Source organism: Mauremys mutica, chromosome 2 (genome assembly GCF_020497125.1).
Source record: "Mauremys mutica isolate MM-2020 ecotype Southern chromosome 2, ASM2049712v1, whole genome shotgun sequence".
Taxonomy (NCBI): domain Eukaryota; kingdom Metazoa; phylum Chordata; order Testudines; family Geoemydidae; genus Mauremys; species Mauremys mutica.
The window spans coordinates 73367672-73389792 of NC_059073.1; the positions used below are offsets into that span (position 1 = coordinate 73367672).

Below are 22121 nucleotides of genomic sequence, written 5' to 3' on the forward strand. Positions count from 1 at the left end.
CACCATCTGCCATGAAAAATTAGGCACAGGCGCCCTTGATCGACCTTACTGATGCTAGTCGGCATGGTTACCAGCCCTTTTGCACTGCCCCATGTGCCAATAGGCTGATGATGAGGACGGATTTCCATCGTTTTGTACCATCAGCCATCCATAGCGTGGGGGAGCAAGGATGTTGGTGTTGAGTGCTGCACCATCGCGTCTATCTGCAGCATTCAGTAAAGATAGGGTGACATGTAAAAGAGTCAACAGAGGATTGTTTTCACTTCTGGTGGTGGGTGGGGTGTGTGCGCAAATTGCCGAACTATGCCCTGACCCACCGCAGACACTGTGTTTGACCCTAGAAGCATTTGGAGCTCATCCAAGAATGCAAATACTTTTCGGAGACAGCAGGAACTGTGGGATACCTTGCATCCTCATTCCCCCCTCCCTCCATGAGCGTCCATTATATTCTTTGGCTTTCCGTTACGCTCGTCACGCAGCTGCGTGCTGAGTCTGTGCTATGCCGTCTGTCCGTAGATTTTTTAAAAATACTTTGGACCAGGCGTAAAATTACAGTAATTCCCCTAATTAGATGCAGGAGTCTCCGAGCGAGATCACCCTGAGGAGGGTCACTGAAGGAGATAGAGAGCGCATGCTGCGTGAAAGCTAGCACGAACCAGGGCCCGATACAGCCGTGCTTGGGGAGGCAGTGCTCCCTGAGTACCTCATGAAAGCCTTGCGCGGAAAACTGTGCTACCACGGAGCACCCAATAAGGCAGCTCTCCTCAGGAACCTCCTGCTGATGCTTTTCGATTAACGCAAGGAGAGCTTCGTGGAGATCTCCAAGGATGATTTCTGTTCTATCCCCATATCTAGAGAGACCTCCTTTTCACACAGTTAAGATTGCTGTTATATTAAGAATAAAAGTTAACATGGTTAAAGCACTTACCGACTGCTCCTTCCCCTGATTCAGGGTCCGGGTTAATGGCCGGGGAGGGTTGTTGGGGGATCTCCGTGACGGTGATGAATAGATCCTGGCTGTCGGGGAAACCAGCGTTGTAAGCGCTTTCGCCTGCCTCGTCCTCCACAAACCCTTCCTCATCTTCCCCGTCCGCAAACATCACCGAGGAACTGGCCGTCGACACTGTCCCATCGTCAGAGTCCACGGTCACTGGTGGGGCAGTGGTGGCAGGCTCCGTAGCGTCCGTTTGCCGCTTTGATTTTTTGGTAGCCTTGTCTGGGGTCCTTGATTTTCACGCGGCGCTGCGTTGCATCCCGCCTGTATCCTCTGTCTCTCATGGCTTTGGAGACCTTCTCGTAGGTCTTCGCATTCCCTGTTTTGGAGCGCAGCTCCGAAAGCACAGACTCCTCGCCCCACACACCGATCAGATCGAAGAGTTCCCAGTCAGTCTATGCTGGGTCCCTCTTTCTATTCACAGATAACATGAACTCCTCTGCTGGAGAGCTCTGCATCGTTGCAGGTGCTGTGGAGCTCGCCCCGATGTCCAGCCAGGACGTCAGATTCAAAGTGCCCAGACAGGAAAATGAATTCAAATTTTCCCGGGTCATTTCCTGTGTGGCTGGTCAGAGAATCCAAGCTCGGACTGCTGTCCAGAGCGTCAACAGAGTGGTGCACTGTGGGATAGCTCCCAGAGCTACTAATTTCGATTTGCATCCACACCTAGCCTAATTCGAGCTAGCCATGTCGAATTTAGCGTTACTCCACCTGCCGGGGTGGAGTACCAAATTCGAACTAACGAGCCCTCTAGTTCGAATTAAATGTCTTCCTGGTGTGGACGGTTGAGCGGTTAGTTCGAATTAACGCTGCTAAATTCGAATTAAAGTCCTAGTGTAGACCAGGCCTCAGAGGGTACCAAGAGTGGACCTCGCTATGTCATCTCCCCTTATAGGCAAAAGGTCTCCTGATGTCTAGGAAGGCTTTACATTTTTGTGGGGGGAGAGGCATGAAAGCCAGCTCCCTTATATACTACTCCTGGGGGAATCCTGCACCAAAAAAATATTTTTTGTGCACAATATTCTAAAATTCTCCATATTTTATTTGTTAAAATAATGCACTATAATCATTCTGGTTTCAATAATTTTGGTAATTTATTTAAACTAGAGTACAATGGATGGAGAATGGGAGTGGGGAGCATTGGAGGAAATCCTTCTAATTATTGGTCAACAAATATATGCAGCCATATTCTCAGTGTTACATCATAGGTAACTGAAGAGCAAGTGAGGGCTGGGGACTCAAACTCACAATTTATATTGGCTGCTGACCACCTCCAGAAAGGTCAGTAGCAAACAGTTCATGGAGCACATTTGATAGGAATTTTTTTCAGTCCAAAAATTTAGACCAGTTCTAATCATTAAAGCACCATAACCATTTTTAAGGCCATACTGATTTTTATACCACTCTTGTAATGTAAAGGAGCCTTAAAACATTTCCCCCTGTTTTATACTCATGGAGGAATTCACTAAGAGCAATGGGAACAATTCACTAAAGGCAGGCTGCTACATTTTGGTCTGACACCTGCCTCCTCAGAAACACCCCCAAAACCCTGCCCCTTCACACCAAGCATGCCACAATGGCAAGTAAGAAGGACACGTGTGTGTGTGTGTCCCCCCCCTCTCTTTCTCACACAAGCATGATTGCCCAGCCCCCCGTCCTGGCGGTGATTTAAGTCTCTACCAGCTGCTTTGGGTGCCCAAACCAACCTGCCTAGACTGTTGGGGAGGGGTACGTGACTCCTCTTACAGCTTCCCTTAGCTTCCCCGTCACAAGTAATTTCTCTGCAGGGAAGCAAAGAAATCTGCAAGGGCCATGAATTCTGTGCACGCGCAGTAATGCAAAATTCCCCCAGGAGTAATATGCCCCTTTTTCCAGCCAATGGGAGGCAGAAAAGCCCCACCCCATCCCCAAGAATATTCTCACAGGATGAGGAGTAACTAGGCCCTGGCAGGTCTGGGTATGTACTCTCCCATCTTCTTTCTCCCCCTGAACTTTCAGGTGTTGACTATCCCTCTGCTGTCTGACCTACACCCCATACTGAGACAGAGAGCCATTCTGTTAGGATAGATAAACACAACCAGGTAAGTTCTATAGATGGTGTAGTTAGCTTTACTGCTGAATTCGCTTGCTTGCTTTTATTAATTTTTAAATCTGATCTTTAATGTTACTTTGATAGGTTTTTTGTATATTTAATTTCCTTTGTTTCCACAATAGAATAAATAATACTATATTTAAAAAGATGGGTGTGTTTCATTACTGTCAACATCATTTTAGTTCTAGACATCTCCTGATATAATTGGAGGCGTGGTGCACCCTGCATTAAACTGGTGTGAATTAGAAAGGATTATAGCCAGAAGAATTGTGTGTTTTTAAGTAATATCGAGCCATTAATCCATGATACATCTGTACAGAAAATTTGTGTTAGCATGTAGTAACTAATGATTTTCTCTACTCTAACATTACATTAGTGATCTTGTACTTAAGATTTGGATGCTGTTTCTTATTAAATCACCCAGTTTTCAGTCATTCATAACTTATTCATAAAACTATCTTTGGGGTTTGGGAGGAAGGAAGGATGGAAAAGAGGAGAAGGAAGAATGGAAATCACAACTTAATAAAAATATGGCCATTTTTGAGGTAGATGAAGGTTAAAAACAGTGGGTTTTACTTATTTTCAGTCCCTTTGTTTCACTTTATTAAAAACCTAGTTATAAACTTTGAACTTGGCATGTTCTTATTCTTGAATGTAAATGAATGTCTTTACCTTGTTTGAAGGAAAGTTGTTTTGAGATATGTTATGGAAGTTTTACAATGAATTGAAATAGTAAAGGGTTTTTTCCCCTTTGCTTAACTAAGACTTATTTAGTTGTGGTGCTCAGCATGTTGCTCTACATTAAGGTGATAGTTAATTCATTCTTTTAGCTGCAAGTGACTGTATTCCATTGTGTAACTAGATCATGAGATTAATGTAAGTATCATACACAAAGCTTTTATGCCCACTAACAAGTTTGGATCTTTTACACCACAGTATGTTACTGAATCATCATTCTTGCAACAATAAGTAACCAAGCAATGGCTATTTAAAAAAACTAAACCAACAAATAAAATTCTGTTAAGTGTGTAAGTGCTTCCTGATAATATATTTGGTAACCACTAGGTTACAAATGAAGGAATAAGGGCTGGCTGCCTGATGGATGATTTTTCCTGTCTTGAGTATCCCTAATTTTGGCTATTTTCTTTTGAATATAAAGCTTATTGTACCGAGTTAATACTGTATTGAATGGGTGATATCTTGAAGACCTGATACATGGTGTTCTAAGGGAATTGTTCTTCTGATCCTAGTAATTTGTTTATCATATATAAAATATTTTTTAAATGGCTGTCTGTCCTAAAGACCTAGTAGGAACATGCTATTGTGCTGGAGGCCTAGTTTTGGTTCCTGGGGCTTCAGTTGATAAATGAGATACCTACCCTGCGGATACTATGGTCTGTGACTTCTGATCTCAGCTTATTGAGATTGGATCTGCTCAATACTTGGATGAGAAGCGTTCCAGGAAAAAGTGTTCATGAAAGGCATGTAGAGTCTTTCACTTAGATTACTGGCTTGAACCCAGCAGGGGTCTATTGACTGAAAATAATTTTCCTCTGCTTATTTGGTGGTATAGCTCAAACTAATTATATTTGAGGTTATATTTGAGGCGTACTGACAAGGCAAAGTGTGGAAGTTTGAATCGCTACTTCCTGTCCTGTACTTATTCAATGGATGACTAGGAGTCTTTGGGCCTAACTGTCCACCTCTTATCTTTTAAAATTGTTAGCTTATTTTTAGCTACTTGCGGAGCTTCAAACTAGATTTTAAATACACATTTAAAGCAAAGGTTCTGTAATATGCTGAATAATACTATTCCAGACTGTTCTAGTCACTTGTACTTATAAGCCATAATCTTTCTGTGTTGAGCATTTCTGTGCACAACCCAGATGGGAGCAGAGACTACATTTCTAAGTGGCAAAAGTTTCAGTATTTCTGTGCTTGTCTTTGTGTTCATGTCTTGGATAAAAATATAAAAATTCCTCCAAAGAAGTTCACCAGTGCATCTTCAAAAAGTTGTTTGGCTTGGTTCTTTCCACTTAAATTTTTGTCACCAAGCAAAAAACTATAGATACGTATGGGACAATTTCCTGGATGCTTTGTATATTTCCAGCCCAGCACATGGAGATTTTGCTTAGGGATCATGCAGCTAAAGCCTGATGCTTAACACAGAGTTCTTTTCTTACAACTTAAACACATGGAGTTATTTGTAGTGTATACTGTACATCCTCTTTTGTAGGAGAAATAAAAGATGAAACATGCAGAAATCCTATGTTGTATAGCGTAACCTATAATTTTCTCCCAATTCCTGATGAGCAAATCCATAGACATAAAGATTAATCTCTTAGCAGGTGGAACAGGTTTAGATCAGAGTCTGGGAGCTCTATGAAAGTAGCATATTCATCCTTAAAGAGATTTTTGGGGGCAGGGGAAGCATGCTCCTTTTCTTCGATGCTTAGGGTGATTGACTCCTTCTGGGAGTTCAGCTGCCATCCTTTGGCCCTTCTGAAGCTGTTCCCCTACATAAAACAACTCTTCAGCGTCTTGCTTTAAAAAGGCAAATCATTCCAATAATCATTTGTATTTATATCCATATCCCACTAATCTGTAAAGGTTTAATTATCCTGTGACTGGATATGGAGATGGAGTTGTCATTTGATAATCTAAGACAAGTAAAGTGCTGTCTTGAGTCTATTTCACAAGATAGTTTTACCTCTAGAAGCAAACTAGATAGAAAGTGCATTCTTAATTCTCATTACTCTTTGGAAAGATGTGTTGTAAAAGAAAGCTTATTTAGGCATTAATTGAAGGATGATCTTGGTCTGAGTTTGACATGTGGTAAGAATCGCTTCCACATTTAACGTTTGAGCGAGGATGCATGCCACCTAAGGAAAAACTCAGTCCTTAAGAAGGCTCTATCTAAAGCACATATGTGCAAAGTGTCAGGCCCCGCTTCACCTGTTTATTGAAGGGGAATATGTTGTCTTTTCTGCTCCCAGTCGGCTTCTAGACCTAGAATATCCGTCTCGGAGGGAGAGCCAAAGGGCAGGGCTAGGTCGCCCATCTCCTAACACCCTATCAAAAACCAAACGTGTGTAAGCTGCTGAAGTGAGTGCCGTGAAAGAAATATCAACACTCTTCTCAGGATCAAAAGAATTTATCACTACTCTTCTAAAGAAACAACTGCAATGGTAAGTGACTAGGATTCTAGTACTACTTCTGGGATAAATGTTATGGGTAAGACTTCCTACTGAAGTCTTTTAGTAAGTTGTATCTGCACTGGGAAAGTGAAATTTTCTATTGTCAGTCCCAGCAGCATTCATGGTATCCAGTAAAATTTAGTTCATTTTAGTTAAACATTGTTAAGGCTAATTTCTCCATTTGTAAAGGAAGTTCAAACAATAGTCATGCACAAGGAGTCATTAGGGTTGCCAGCCCTCCAGGATTCTTCTGGAGTCTCCAGGAATTAAAGATTAATCTTTAATTAAATATTATGTCCTGTGATGACACCTCCGGGAATACATCCAACCAGAATTGGCAACCCCTAGGAGTCATCAAAGAAGAAAATAGTCTTCATCCAGCTGCAGTCAAATGATTATCCTGCTATAAAGACAAAAGGTATAAGCTATCAAAAAGAAAATGAAACGTGCATTTAACCAAAAAGAGAACAGTAACCCCTGAATCCGTCCCAAGTTCTGGAACCTTGTGCCATTCCAGAGGGGGTGAACTGTCATTGAGCTTTACTAGTCTAACAAGGATCACCAAAAAGAGATTATTTATTAGAATTCTGTGACACTATGAGAGTGTGGCAAACATTTGTTTATATTCCTCATCACCCATTATCTGGAGATGTTACAGAGGAATATTTATAACCATGATGCCTTATAAACTGCAGGATTCTAAAAATGGATATTGCAGCCAGCCTTACCAAAAGTAGGTGCAACAACTGAATCTTCCCAAGTACCCATTTTATACTAGTTGAAGAAATCCCCTCTAGTTGAAGAAGCATTGCAGAAAGATCTCCTAGACAAAAGTAGAAAAAGGGACACTGGTTCCATTCAAACTTCTTTTGCTTCTACAAATTCTGATAGGAGTAGAATTATGAACTGACCCAAAGGAAGCTGTTGACTACCATGATCAAACTATTAAATCAACAGCAAATATCACTAGCTTCATATTTTATAATGGTCATTTATGTTGACATATATATTGAGATTTCACTCTATAAAACAATATGCGCTACTTCAATGGAAAGATTATCTGCTTTCCAAATTTTCATCATAAAATTTGATGGGGAAACTTGAGGCACGAAAAAATACTGTGGCAGAAGAAATGGAGAAGGGAAAAGTCTTCCCTATATTCAAAACCTTAAAGCCCACAGTGGAATCACTTTAGATCATTCTTTCAAAATCTTTGTTTCTATTTTATCTTCAAGGATTCTAAATTCTGGAACAGACTCTGAAGGGGTGACAAATCTAGACATAAATATTTGCAAGAACCAGTGATTGAATCACAAGTATTTGTTCTCCAGAGTTAATCAGATGGGGGAAATTTATGTTTTTGCTCATCTCAATGAAATGGATGATATCAACAAATTAGCTTTTGAAAATTTATATTTAAGGGTCATGTAATACACTAATTACCTCCGTTTTTATTCAGTAATCTTGTGCTCTGCTTGAGTTTTATGTGATTCTGAGTATTTAATGCACTACTGCATTAATTTGAAGTTGGATGAAGTATCAAAGAGAAATGTTATCTGCAACATTATCAGCTACATCTCTAATGCTAAACCTATTGCATTCATTGTTGTAGTGGATGCATAGTGTTACATGTCACTTCAGATTTTAAGGGTCACTTGCTTTCACAGGTTTACTAGTATTATAGTCTACTCTTCAGATTGTCTTCAGTTTTATATGTATTCCCCCAAATAGTAGTGTTAATTCCATATCTGATGGGAAAGGGGACACTGGAGCTTTTAAGACTGTATTTGCTTATAAAAGCAATAATAGTCTAGAATTAGTAGTAACCAAGATGTCAAATGTTATAGAAAAAGAATTAATGTTAAATGCCCCCAAAAGCAATATACCACTTAGAGAAGAGCCAACGCAAGTGATTTAGGGAGAAAGTGCTATTTTATTCAAAAATAGAGGTATAAAGTGTGCATAGTACAGAGAAAACGTGAACATTGACTTAAAGATTTTGACTTTGTCTTCTAACCATATGATGTAATAGAAACAAGAATTTACATGTGCATCTTGTAAAATTATATTTGTCATTATGAATAAGGATACAATTTTTCAAATACAACAGTCTTTGACTGTTGTTCACAAACATAGTCAGAAATTTCTCCCAAAACACTTATGAGAACAGCATTAACAATGGAAAACCCCTTCCTGGATTGGGCAATATATGAAAAGTACCTTTTTAAGCTGGACAACTCAGAAGCACATCAGTGTCTTGGAACTGAGGAGTAAGAATAGTTGCACAGGAATGTCAAAGGTTATTAACAATGAGCCACATATTAATACTATCTGAAAGCAATATTTCAGCGTGTCCCACAAAAGGCCACAGAAATTGTTATTGAGCAATGACCTCCAATATCTTGGCAATGCAAATACGTATACAACATGAACATTAATTGGCCAAATTGACAGATGGTTCTCCAAAGGGAATCAAATTTTCATTGAAGACTTAGCACTCAAATACAAACTTTCAGAGATACTGAAATAGACTAAATCAAAACACAATACTCTATTTTCTTAACAGAAGGGGCTCTGGGAGCATTTGCTGTGGATGTTCAATGCTATCCAAAATTTCTAGTACATGTTTCTCTTAATTGTCTTTTAGACTGCTAAAAGATCAAGAGGAAATCCTTATAATACTGTGGCTGTAAGATGGTTGAAGGGATAATCCTTTTTGGATCCAAGAGATCAGAAGTCCTTCACTTTTACTTACCGAGAGAGGCTCTTGCAAACCAGGTTTCTTTTCTATATCCAATCTCCTCCATATAAGTTTGACTTTGCAGTCATCCTGTGAGATCCTCATCACTTCAAACATCAGCATATAAAATTTATGGCTAAGATACAAACACTAATGTATGAAAAAGAAACCAAATACTAGAAGGAAAAAAAATGATACTCTAGCAAGGACTATCTCTGGGATTATATCAACATCTTCAAAGTACAAGAGACTGTTTTGAACAGTGATATAGATTCCGAGGGTTAATTCTGGAATCTGTATACTCTCACACTGTAAGATTCTGAAAAGGTGTAAATCTAACTGAGATTTGTATAGGAAATATTTTTATCCTGCCTAAATCTTGTACTATAGGCAATTGACAAATGCTTTTAAGAGACGTGAGTTTAATTTCTTCTTGATTTTTGAATACTTAAACAATATTTTTATTAGACATGAATGCTAGAGCCAAAGCTGTTTCCATGGCCTATCAATATTAGATTCATAATTAGCTTTAAAAATATTTTGTGTATACCAAAGCTTAATTTCCTTTTCTTAGGCCACAAGAAATTGACCTGTCTTGGTCTTAGCATAAAAAGGGTAAAGTAATAGCACAGCTGGATGCATGAAGGACAATAAAATCTCCAATGCATTTTAAAACAAATAAGTATTTTGAAATACCAAATTGTTATACTGCTTATTAGGATTTTTTAAAATAAGAGCCTCATTGGAATCTAGCATCCGCAATGACCCAGATGGGAAGTTAGAACAAAATGGAATAATGCTAGCCATGTCCAGAAATAATCAACCACCTTCACAGCTGTTTGTTTCCAAGTCACTAGCTTGTCTAGATTTACCATACCACAAATAAATACATCTTGAAGATTCACTGAAAGGCTTTTTTTATTGAGACCTGAGTTCATAGTTTTCATGCTTCCCCTGATAACATTAATGATATAAAGAATATCTCAAGCGGTACAGGCTGTGCAGCTCCCTGGACTGTTTGTGTTCATGATATCATCTGTGGAGGGTGAAACACAGAACCCTGATGTGACAGGTTTCCTGCAAGAGGAAATAATTTTCAAACTTGTGTTTAAAACGTGTTTGTAATTTTTGAAGACTACTTGCAAATGTGTTTTCTTAGGATGACATTCTTTTATTCCGGCTACAGTATTCGGTCTCTATGCAGGTGGAGAATGAGGAGGTGGGGAGCTGACTTTTACTCCCTCAACGGAGGGATCAGGAGCATGGACTACTGCAGAGCCCCCCAACACCACAGGCTGAAATAGCCCCTCTAGATCAGATGTGCAGTAATGTGGCTCCCTGTCATAGCCTGACACTGGGCCATCATTAACACTCCTTCAAAGTATCCCATGCAGTGGACACAACAGGAGCCTCTGTATGACTGTTGAGTGCCCATGCCCAGCACAGCTCCTGTGTTGGCTTGAAGTTTTGGGATTTTAAGATACATTTTTTAAAATTTTATTTTTAGAAAAAGCTTTGGGGCAACTTTTGAGAGCTAAACACTTATGTAAGTCTATAATTCTGTGTGTCTTCCTCCACCCATCCTCGGAGGAAGGAAAGTATCAGAACCAACTGTTATAAAATGGATAAGATAAAACATCTAGAAGTTATGAAGGAACAGGGCACAATCAAGGCTTTAACTTTGGTTGTACAAGATCCATCTCTACTGCAACATTTGGGAAACTAGTCCAGTAACATTGGCTAGGTGGATGGATGGAGGTAATGGATTGTTTTTAAATATATAATTAAAAATTCTGTCCTTTTTTCCTCCCCACCATTTTGCTTGTTCACTTTATACATTCTCAGATGTAGAAACCATGGGCCTGGTTTTCATTTATATTAAAGTCTCTGGCAATGAAAAAGTAAATGAAAATCAAGTGCCATGACTTTGTGCATGTGCTAAAGTGGGACTATGATCCTGATTTTTTGTTTTTTGGACCAGTCCAAAATAAATAACACTAACAAAGGAAATAAGCAAGATAATTGTGTAGTCATCATTTTGGAAAATATTACAAATTGATATGAGTCAATGGAATGACTCGTGAGTTAGAACTGCAAGGTTCGGTCCTTGTTTTGGAAAGCCATTTCAGATGAATCTTTTGGAAGAATGGTACTCAGTCTAAATCAAACTTGCTCCAGTATCGTTTAGCTACTTCTCTCTGTGATGGAGTGGGATATTACTGTAACAAATTGTGGAGGTTTTTATACCTGTGTACTGTGACCACATTTGTTTGGACTTGCCCAAGGGCAGGCTGTTGTGCTGCACTCCAGACAGCTGCTTTGCCTGGGAAAGGTGTTGTACATCTCACTGAAGGGCCATTGCTGACAGCCGTTGACTTTGACTACAGGCCTGCCCCTCATGGAATAATGGTAGTTCTACAGAGTGCCCCAAAAGAGAGGTTGAGGGGGACAAGCATGACCGATGGCTATAGCACTTATAATTTGCACACGTGGCACAGAGACAGAACCTATGTAAGATCAGGATTTTACTCTGTGCAGGAGGGTTGACTGCTACATATAAGGACTTGCAGGACAGAGAGGGAAGGAGGGACTCTGCCCAGCTTAGTCTGTTGATGCACTACAAACTCACAGAAAGAGGTGAGCTCATACTATGGGAGGGTGCATTTTAGGACTTCAGGTCTGTGTTCAGAGATCTGTAACTCTTGATTGGTTTAAGAGTAAATACGGTTAAATTCTTCTGCTAAAGCCTTTGTTCTTTGATTTTTTGTCATGTTGTGTCTGATGGGGTTAATTAAACAAGTAAGTCCCAATTGCCCACAGCCTAGGTTGAGCTCTGGGGGATTGCGGAAAAGCAACTTGGGGGGGCTCAGGAGGATTCAGACACTGGTTTCTGGACATTGGCATCCCACATCCCAAGAAAGGGCATCAGACAAAGTCTGAGCCTGGGAGTGTGAGTCCTAGAGCTAGTGAATAGAAGAATCCAGACCCAGCTGGCTTGGAAGCACATGAGACTCAGTGATTGGGTCCACTCGCTGTGGGTTAGTGACTATATGGTGAGTTACTGGGCCAGTTTGTAGCACCCTCTAATTGAGGGTTTAATTCTATGATATTGATAAATAGAAACGTTCCTTTACCCTCTTTGCTTGTTATAGTAGACACATAATATAATAGTAGATATGGATACAAGTGAAATCAAAATTAACCTCTTAATTTCTTTTTTCAAAGTAAACACTGCGGTCCAAATTGGTGAATGTTTAATTTTTATTCTGTAGTAATATTTCATTGCTGGTTCTTATGGAAAATCATACTTTTCATGAATATGGATTTCATAGTCTGTGTTTAATTAAACTGCTTTGGCAGGAGAAGGTGAGAAATGAACTTAAACTCCCTGGATCCTTGATTGACAGAGGGTTTTTTTTTTTGACTTCCAGTGAAATTGTCTGAAAGAGAACATCCTGTTTCTGTTGGATTCATGGGCATGTTATACCAGAGAGAATAAATTAACAAAACAAATTTTTCATTACTGCTTCTTCAAATGCAGGCTATGAAAATGCAGTCATTACGGTTTAGAGGGAAAAGTGTATCATTACGAATAAACTGGAACAAAATCAAGTGTACTTTGGCTATCCTTGGCCCAATATGAAAAATCGGTGCAATGTTAAATTATTCTACGCCATGTGCTTGTGGCAGGTGTCCATTTAAACACTGAGGAATTCTTCCTGTTGCCATGTTATAGATAACTAGAATTTTAATTTCTGACATTCTTGGTGGTCCTACCAAACTCATAATGAAAGTATCTGATTCTGTTGAATAAACTGATATGATTATAAACACATTCTCCATATTAGCAGAGCTTTGGGTCAGCATTATCTAAGTATTTACTTAGCACAGTGTATATGAAATAACGCAGAGAGATTTTTCTAAACTTTCCTAAAAAAATAAATCAAACCACAATGGTAATCACATTAGGTGTTAACAAAAGGTGACTCACATCAGGCATTTGTTAGACCCAAATCTTTTTCTAGTTTCATTTCAGGGCAATGACTAAGTGAAATATGTCTCCTCTTGATAAGTAGCTTATGTATTTGTCAGTGCCAACGTTCTGACAATACATTTTTTTTCCAGCAAAGTTCTTGGTGTTAAAAAAAATTAAAAGCTTAATGTTAGAGAGCAAAGGAAATTGAATGACTAATCCATTTTGATGGCTAAAAAACATTGGAAATTAAATCAATGGTGACATCTTGTGTGTAGTGTCAGTAAGACTAAGTGAAGGATTTTAGCTCAGATTAAATTGAATTTCATATTAAAACAAACTAGGTTTATGTGTTTTGTGGTATTAAAGTGTAATGAAGAGATGTGACATAGTGATAATCATTTTTAAAGCATTTATTCATTATATTACAGAAGAGTATTTGTATTATAGTCAGCGTTGTGTAGTGTTCTGCAGAAATTATGGTAAAAACAAGCAGTGTGGCATGCGGGTAGAAGAGGTTGCTACAGCTAGGCTGTAGGTTTCCTTCTTCCAAATGCTACTGCAATGATACTGCATTTATCGTCAACTGTTTACGCTGGAAGTGGTCTGGAGGTACAATACAATGATGTGAACTTTGGGTATGTTTTTGCCTTTTGAGGGAAAGGTACCCTAAGGTATTTGATTAAAGAAAAACCCAGCAAAGCTCTAAATGCCTCTTTAAAGATTTTGGTATATGAAGCATAGTAGAGAAGAAATTCTCATTTCTCTCCAAAAGAGGTTATATCAACTGAAGTCTTCATGAGACGCTGTTGTTTGAGTAGCTGGTCTCATACTACATCAAAAGTTTGTATCAAAACTCTTGTGGGCAACTGTTTTTCAACTAAATTATATTTTTGGGGAGCATTTGATCACTTAAAAATAGACCCAGGGAGCTTTACACATCTTGTAACAGAATTAAACTGTCAGCTTTGTATTCAGAAATTCTTGAGTTACTTATGGAGTCAGAAAATGAGTATATCAATAGGAGGGGGGCACACAATAGAGAAGCAGGTATTTCTGTTTCCTTCGACTCACAGATTCTTTAACGTTCTATCTTTAGTTCCATAGCTCCTGTTTGTTTTTCCTACTCCAGGAAGAGCAAGTCAGTTCAGGAGGCTATTCTGGGTTGGGGTATTTTATCTGTTTTCTGCATGGCTGAAACTTTGATGGCGATAGCTTTTTCTTTTTTCTTTTAGACTTTAGACCTCCAATAGTTGAGCAGTGGATTCACAACAGTACCTTTATAATACTGAAGTGATCACTGATTATTTTATTATTCATATTACCATGTGACGTGTGTCGCCTGTCTCTAGTCATATAGTGCCAGGTCATGAACCAGATGGAGCTCCCTGGCCATAGTAATGGCTTTCCCTGCATATCACAAAGGCTGCATGTTGCTTCAAAGGCCTTTACCAGCTCACTTGGATGAAGACTGCAACCCTGGGCCATAGACAAAGGTTGCAAAATGCCACAAACATAGTAAGAAGGAAGAGTTCCTGGTATTCCTCCTTGATTCAGCCGTGTTATGACCCCAGCCCATAAATCAGAGACATAATGTAAAACCGAACTTGTCTGCTCCTCCACACCTCAAAAAGTATGCAGTAGGAACACTAATGTTCATATTGTGCCTTTAGGGAGCCTCTAGCTCATCTGGGCTATTTTTGTGGGCATTGTGGGAAGCTCTCCCCCTCTCCTCTAGTCTCCTCTGCAGTTAAATTCTGAAGGAGGAGAACAGGTATCTTCTCTGCTAAAACTTTTCAAAGGGTCCCTAACCACAACTGTCTTCACTAACTATAACAGACACTCTGAAAATGTGTCTGGAATCTCCACATGTCACTTCTCTAAAAGAGATTTTTTTTTAAAGTAAGATTTTTGTGTGTTACCCATGTGCATGCCATTGCATTTTCTTGGAAATACTTCCCTTTCCTATTTATTTCAGAAAGATAAAATGGCCAGAAGTGCCACAAGCATCAAGAGACAACAGAGACTACCAGTAGAGGAAGCATGGAAGGCTGCTGCTGGGAGTGTCTGGTAATATGTTTGCCGGATCCTACAGAGGAAGGGCAAGAAGAAGCCATGAATGAAAAAAGGGGTCGTAGTAGTCGGTCAGGTCAGGCATATAGACTGGCTACCTCTGCTTTTCCCTGAGACCTTGGACTAGAGCAAGGATACCCTGTAGGGATCGTGAACAGGTTTCATTAATTATTACCATCCCTCCCCCCGCCCATCTTTTTTTCTTTTTGTGTTTTTTCTAGTCCTTGTGTTTGCAGAGATAATATAAAAATGAACTAAATGTGAATCAATGTAGTGACTGACAGCTTGAATAACTCTGATTTGTGAACTGCCCATTCATCTCAAGCAGGGCCCTGTGGACTCTTCAGTTTTGCTGCCATGGAATCAGGCTTTTTCCCCATGTTGCCATTAAATGGAGAATTCTGTCATTTTATTAATTTATTCTTCTGCATCCAGGCATCCATTTGTTTTGTTTGTTTTTCTGTCTCCCTGTCCTGCTGGGACCTGCTACCTCTTGCTCTCCCAGCTTCCCCTCAAGGTGAAGTTAATTGAATTATAGTATGTACACCCTGTACTGTTCCATAGAGATGGATCAGACAGTCCCAACCACCCTCCCTTTCTTTCCCTCTGCTGTAGATCTGTTTCTTGCAGCCTGGCTTTCCGTTCTAGAGGACTCTGATCAAAATGCATATCAGAATGCTTGAGAGCTACCCATAATACTTCAGAGGCTGTTGCAGTAGTTGGCAAAGTATTTTGGGATATGCATACAGCTAATAATAGGAAGGAGCACTGAGCTGTTTCAAGATCAAACATCCATCTTTACAAAAGAAATGCATTGAATTCTTCAAGCAAAAGCTTATAAGTTTACAAAACCAGAAGATTGTTTTACTAATGGCAATACTATGAACATGAAAGCCCTTGAGTATCATACTTAGTGTTGCTGTGAATAGTGAAAGCCGCCAAGTCTCGTTATAATTTGAGGAAACATTGATAGCTCCCTGTGTCTTGAATGTTGTCAGTGTTTTGTTGGGATCTGCTGCTGCTGTTAGTCAATTCAAGACATTCTCTCTCCAGTGATGCAGTCCGCTGTCAAATTCACAACATGTCTGCAGATCTCTGTGAACTTCTCAATACAACTGGATGAAGGTTGAGATCCACTGGATTTAGAGACCTTCCAGATGAAATCAACATGTGACTGTACCCTCTGAATGGATGAGGTTGTTTGGTTTACACTTGATATGGTTTTTGAGAGAAGAAAACAATTCTGTCCTTCCCATCTCACCTCCCTATAGACATCTTATAAATCTTGTAATCCCGTATTTTCTGTTTGATAAATTTCCAGCTATTGATTTTTAAATCTAATCCAAAATTAGCATACTTTTGTATGCCACTTCACCAGCAATGTGCTGCAAAGATTTGATTATTGTCAGTACAGATCTGTGTACTTCAGTAAACATGAATCTAAGCACCAAAGTCAGAAACCCTCTGGAAAGTTCTTCCCATATGGGTCTAAGCATATTGGGTTTTCAGGTAAGGAACTGTGGCCCAGAGTTCTGTTTTTTTCAACCTCCAAAGCCATGAGGTTGAAACTCCTTTTGAACATTTCAGTCGGTACTGAATAATACACAGGGCTTGCACAAAGGATTCTGTGGCCATATAAACAGTTGCGTAACTTCTCCCTTTTGATGGAGCAGTTGAGAGGGAACCAGGCAGTGTTAGAGGATGAAGGAAATGCAGGTATCAGTGACAGCCTTTTATAGAGCCCTATAGGATCAGAAACCCTGATGGAGGGATCTTGGAAGCTATGCAGGACATACCTATGTGTAACTCTTGAAGGTGGACAGGAGAAGCACGAAGTACCTTAGGAGCTCCATTTGAATGTAGCTAGGGGCAGGCTGACCTCCTGCACACTTGAAGCATGATGCAGCTGTGGATGTTCTGGCACTGGAATTCCTGAGCCGCATCAGGGACAAGGGCTGCGTCTTTCGAAGCTTTGGTTTAAACTTTAACAATTTCCTAGTTGTAGCCCCTTCTCAGACCACCCCGTTATTGTATAGGAACACTTGAAAATATTTATGAATGTAGGTCTGACCCTCAGGAGCCTCACCGTCTAGCAGCCCTACAGAGAAGAGGGAAGCATACAGACACTTATGGCACAAGACTGGGTGTTGAGCGTTTTAGGCTGCTATACTGCCTATGAAGGGGAAGGAGGCTTGTGACAGTAGATTGGTAGAGTTTTTCTGCTGTACTGGGCTTTGCTGCATAATCTGCGTTCAAGGTATAGCACAAAACAGGCAACATCTAAGAATGCAGGACCTTACTAATTAAGCAATTTTTTTCTTGAAAGGAGTGTGTTTATATCTGTGCTCTGGGATCAGCATTAGCTGTGCAAATTGATTTTGGATGAAGTTTAAAATGCTGGTTTTGACTTGACTATCTCTAACAATATGATTTAGATTATCTGTGACACCACCTGCTGTCCCTTGTGATACTGCTGCAATGGCTTCTGTTCCAGCTGCAGAGCTTATTGCATCTCTGTCCCCTTCCTGCTCCCCTAAGGCGTCAGGCCTCATGCCTTTACCTCTCCTGGGGTGGAATTCCTCAGTTCCCTCACTCTTAGACCAGGTCCTGGGCTACAGTACCCTATGTATGAACTATGCTCACCGATGTGGTCTGATTGGATTTGGCAACTGTGATTTCTCCTTTGGGAGTTTGTGACCAGTGGTGTGTGTAGTGATCATACAACTTACTTAAAACTAAAGAATTTTGTTTTAACAGTAGGAACAAAGCATTTAGGGAGTAAGGATTTTAAAACCGTCTATGCATATCTGTTTTACCTTCACCCCTACCATTCCCTGTTGGTAAGCTAGGTTAGGCCTAACTTCAGTCACAGAAGGTGTCTGTCAATCTGGTTCCCCTGAACTCCCTAAAATCTTGAGAAAGAGTGAGTCCTTTTTAGTCCAGTCACAGTTTTTGTTCTTGTCAATTCTCAGGCTTTGCCCCTGCTTGTCAAACCCAGTTCTGCAAGATGATTGGAACAGGAGGTAGAATCTCTAAAGTTAATAGTTCAGGGATTTGTCTCTTAACCCTTTATTTACTGAGGGTTGGCTTATCTTGAGTCATTGTTTCACGTCCTGTTGTTTTTCTTGCTAGTCCCCCAGATTAAAATAAACTAATTTGTGCATACAGTAAACATAAAATTACCAGGTTTCATACAGTATCTGAGTTATTACAGAGCTGTTCCTCTTCTGTCACAACTTCAGTGAGACTGCTCATGTGCTTAAAGTTAGGCTTATGCTTAAAAAGCTTACTGAATAGGAGCTAATGGAATGGAATTCTTAATGAGGGGACTTTGACTCTTGAAATCACTTTCTCCTCTTCTATTTGGTCTGTCAGAACCAGAATTGATGACTTTTAGGGCACACACTGGAAAACACATCTTCCCCTTTTTTTTTTTTTTTCCTTTTGAGAAGGGAGTTGGTTGGGAGAGAGCTGGTTTTAGGGGGCGATGAAAGGGGAGTAGTTTGAGACCAATGACTTACTGAACTGTTTTAATTTTTGTGCAACACCCAGAGCATAACATGGATACTTTATAAATGTGAATAAAGACAGTAATTTAAAAGGGCTTTTTGTGTTTGTTTTTTTACGACTTTATTCTTCAGCAAGGCATATATGATTGCATTTAGAAAATAATACACCGTTCTTTTTTGACAGTGTAAACTGATATGCATAGACAAACACTGATATATTTCAGTTGTGTCTTCTGTTTCTGTATCTAGTACAATTACAGCATGCCGACACTCTTTAAATGTGTTAATTACAAATGAGCAAAGGTGTGAAATCGAAGTTTTACTATATTTAGCTAAATTTGCTTGTATTTAAAAAATAGACAACTATTCTGAAATATTTACCCTTTCTTCCCCTCCGTCCCCCCAGATTTGAGTTCTGTGAACCTGCCTTTGTGGTTGGTAATTGTCTGGAGATTGCATCGGATAGTCATCAGTATGACCGGATTTATTGTGGAGCTGGGGTCCAGAAAGATCATGAGAACTACATGAAAATTTTATTGAAAGTTGGAGGTATTCTGGTTATGCCAATAGAAGATCAGGTGATTCACTGACAATTTTCCCTTGCTGTATTTTGATATAAGAATCACACAGTTTAACAAAAATGCTTGTCTCATATGTAGACTATAGACTCTATTTACTTGCTTTTTGACTAATGATTCTTGTCTGCTCAACTACAGCAGTACAGTGTGAGTGTGAAAATTTTTACAGTCTTTTAAAGTGATCCTAGGGGCTGTTTGAGTATTTTGTTTTTAAGTCAAACTAGCTTGCCATATCACCCAAAAGTCCATATTTACAAGGACAACATTAACTTGAAATCTAATTATCTTTTAAAAAAAAATGCTGGGACAAAGGGTGAAATCCTGGTCCCGTTGAAGTCCATAGCAAAACTCCCATTGACTTCAGTGGGGCCAGGATTTCGCCAAAAGTACTCTAATGTGCTATACCTGCCCCGTTGCATCCTTGATTATAATACAAACAAACAAAAAATCTTATCCTAGTTTCTTTAAAAAATAATTTCCTCTTTCCTATTGTGTGAAAGAAAACTCAGCACAGATTTATCTAGCTGACTGTAGGGGAAGCAGTGACATTAACTATATACACAAAGTGCTGTCAAATGCACAAAGTAGGCAGACTAACAACATTGAGTTTTTTAATGTTCTCTTTCAGATGTTATCTTAGGTGTTATTTGTCACAATAATAGGGAAAATATTTTCAGTCAGAAGTGTAATTTAATAATGAAATATTTAGCACCTATATCATTTGTATTCATAGATCTCAAAAAGCTTTACAGGCAAAAGTAAGCATTATTATCTCCAGTTTACTGATGGGGGACACTGATGCAGAGAGATGAAGTGACTTGCTCAAGTTACTGTCCCTTTACAGCCAAATTTTTATTGAAATGTTTGAGCTGAAGATTAGTTTGCAAGTTACTTCCTAGTTAACAGTCCTCACTAAAGGGGCTGCCATATAGTTGCTACATAACTTCTTCAAAACAGCACTGAAATTGTTTAAAAACTTGTATCATTAAAATATGCTATCATATAGGTAGCATAATTGGGTGCTTTCTAAATTGATGAGCATAACATGTTACTTTCACTAGTAAACATTCTCTATATAGATAAACTAAAATATTTTTAAAGGAAAATTCTATTCTAATTAAATAGAAGATTAATGATTCGTATAAGTATACTTTGCTAATATTTATGAATACAAGAGAAAGTGAGAATTATCGTGATCTTGGACTTGCTGGTTTTACCCTGGGCCAATGCCAAAAAAAGACCTGCTAGATCAATTTAAAAATAGAGGTGTGTTCATTTCTCCTATTTTTCAGACACGAATAAAGCATCTTTAACAATACATCCTATAGAGAGATGTGTAGTTATGTGCCGACTACTGTGGTGGTTAGACACAGGTTGTGTCTAGGCAGTTTAGGGTTTTCAGAGTATGATCACGCAAATGCAGATGAAACTGTACTAAATCTTTCTAAATGTCGCTCTGCCTTCTTAGCTTACAGTAATATTAAATGTAAATAATTTGGACATTTGAACTTTAAAAAAAAAGTTACCAAAAGGGCATTGTTAATAAAACATAAATATATGTCAAAGCTCTTATTTTTTTCAGAGCACAACAAAATGGGAAATGGCTGAATATCATTTTATAAAGTATATCAAATTCAGATTTGACAAGAGAACAGCTTCTCTGAATTACATTTGAAGCAAATTAAAATGGCAATGTTATAAACTGCCTCAAAGTGAAGAATGGTGGGTGTAGCAAAAACAAACAAGAAAGCAGATGAAATAATTTTCTTAACTGCTGAACTTTGTCTTATATTTTTGTTGTTTTCATGCAGCTAACACAAATTCTGCGAACTGGACAGAACACTTGGGAAAGTAAAAACATCCTTGCTGTTTCATTTGCTCCATTAGTACAACCCAATAGGAATGACAACAGCAAACGTGATACTGTGGGACTCCGTAAGTGTCATCTGTTGTGGCTTTTCCTTTTTGGCACATCTAGTTTATTGTGCCTGAGCTGGTATTCCTGTCCACAGAGTGGGGAGGCTGTGTTATACAGACATAATGCACTAGAATGGGAATGTACTGTTCAGAAAAGCTCTAGCCCCCTCTGGTTCTGATATATAAAATTTCTGACTTGTGTTCAGCGTCACTAAGACACAAATCTCTCTGTACCCAATTAAGTGTATTATTTTTTGTATTTTAAATTAAAACCATACAGTGAGTTTCCTGTTTCCCTCCCTCATTTTTTCTTGTGGACATTCCCAAAATCCTATTGTTGACATAGAATCATAGAATATCAGGGTTGGAAAGGACACTCAGGAGGTCATCTAGTCCAGCCCCTGCTCAAAGCAGGACCAATCCCCAACTAAATCATCCCAACCAGGGCTTTGTCAGGCCAGACCCTAAAAACCTCTAAGGAAGGAGATTCCACCACCTCCCTAGGTAACCCATTCCAGTGCTTCACCACCCTCCTAGTGAAAAAGATTTTCCTAATATCCAACATAAACCTCCCCACTGCAACTTGAGACCATTACTCCTTGTTCTGTCTTCTGGTACCACTGAGAACAGTCTAGATCTATCCTCTTTGGAACCCCCTTTTAGGTAGTTGAAAGCAGCTATCAAATCCCCCCTCATTCTTCTCTTCTGAAGACTAAATAATCCCAGTTCCCTCAGCCTCTCATCATAAGTCATGTGTTCCAGCCCCCTAATCATTTTTGTTGCCCTCTGCTGGACTTTTTTTCCATTTTTTCCACATCCTTCTTGTAGTGTGGGGCCTAAAACTGGACACAGTACTCCAGATGAGGCCTCACCAATGCCAAAGAGAGGGGAATGATCACGTCCCTCGATCTACTGGCAATGCTCCTACTTATACAGCCCAAAATGCTGTTAGCCTTCTTGGCAATGAGGGCACACTGTTGACTCCTATCCAGCTTCTCGTCCACTGTAACCCCTAGGTCCTTTTCTGCAGACCTGCTGCCTAGTCACT

The 22121-nt window shown here is 39.4% G+C and overlaps 1 protein-coding gene across 6 annotated transcripts in view; it reads left to right on the plus strand.

Moving 5' to 3' along the window:
- The window catches only part of PCMTD1 (protein-L-isoaspartate (D-aspartate) O-methyltransferase domain containing 1), a 95521-nt gene that overhangs the window by 59590 nt on the left and 13810 nt on the right, over positions 1–22121 (plus strand). For 5 of the 6 annotated variants that reach the window (XM_045005258.1, XM_045005254.1, XM_045005253.1 and 2 more), the window contains 2 exons: positions 18985–19156; positions 20968–21091. In XM_045005258.1, the coding sequence (XP_044861193.1) occupies positions 18985–19156; positions 20968–21091 (296 nt within the window). Of the gene's footprint in view, positions 1–6082; positions 6275–18984; positions 19157–20967; positions 21092–22121 lie in introns of all 6 variants that reach the window. The other variant, XM_045005259.1, reaches the window with a different exon arrangement.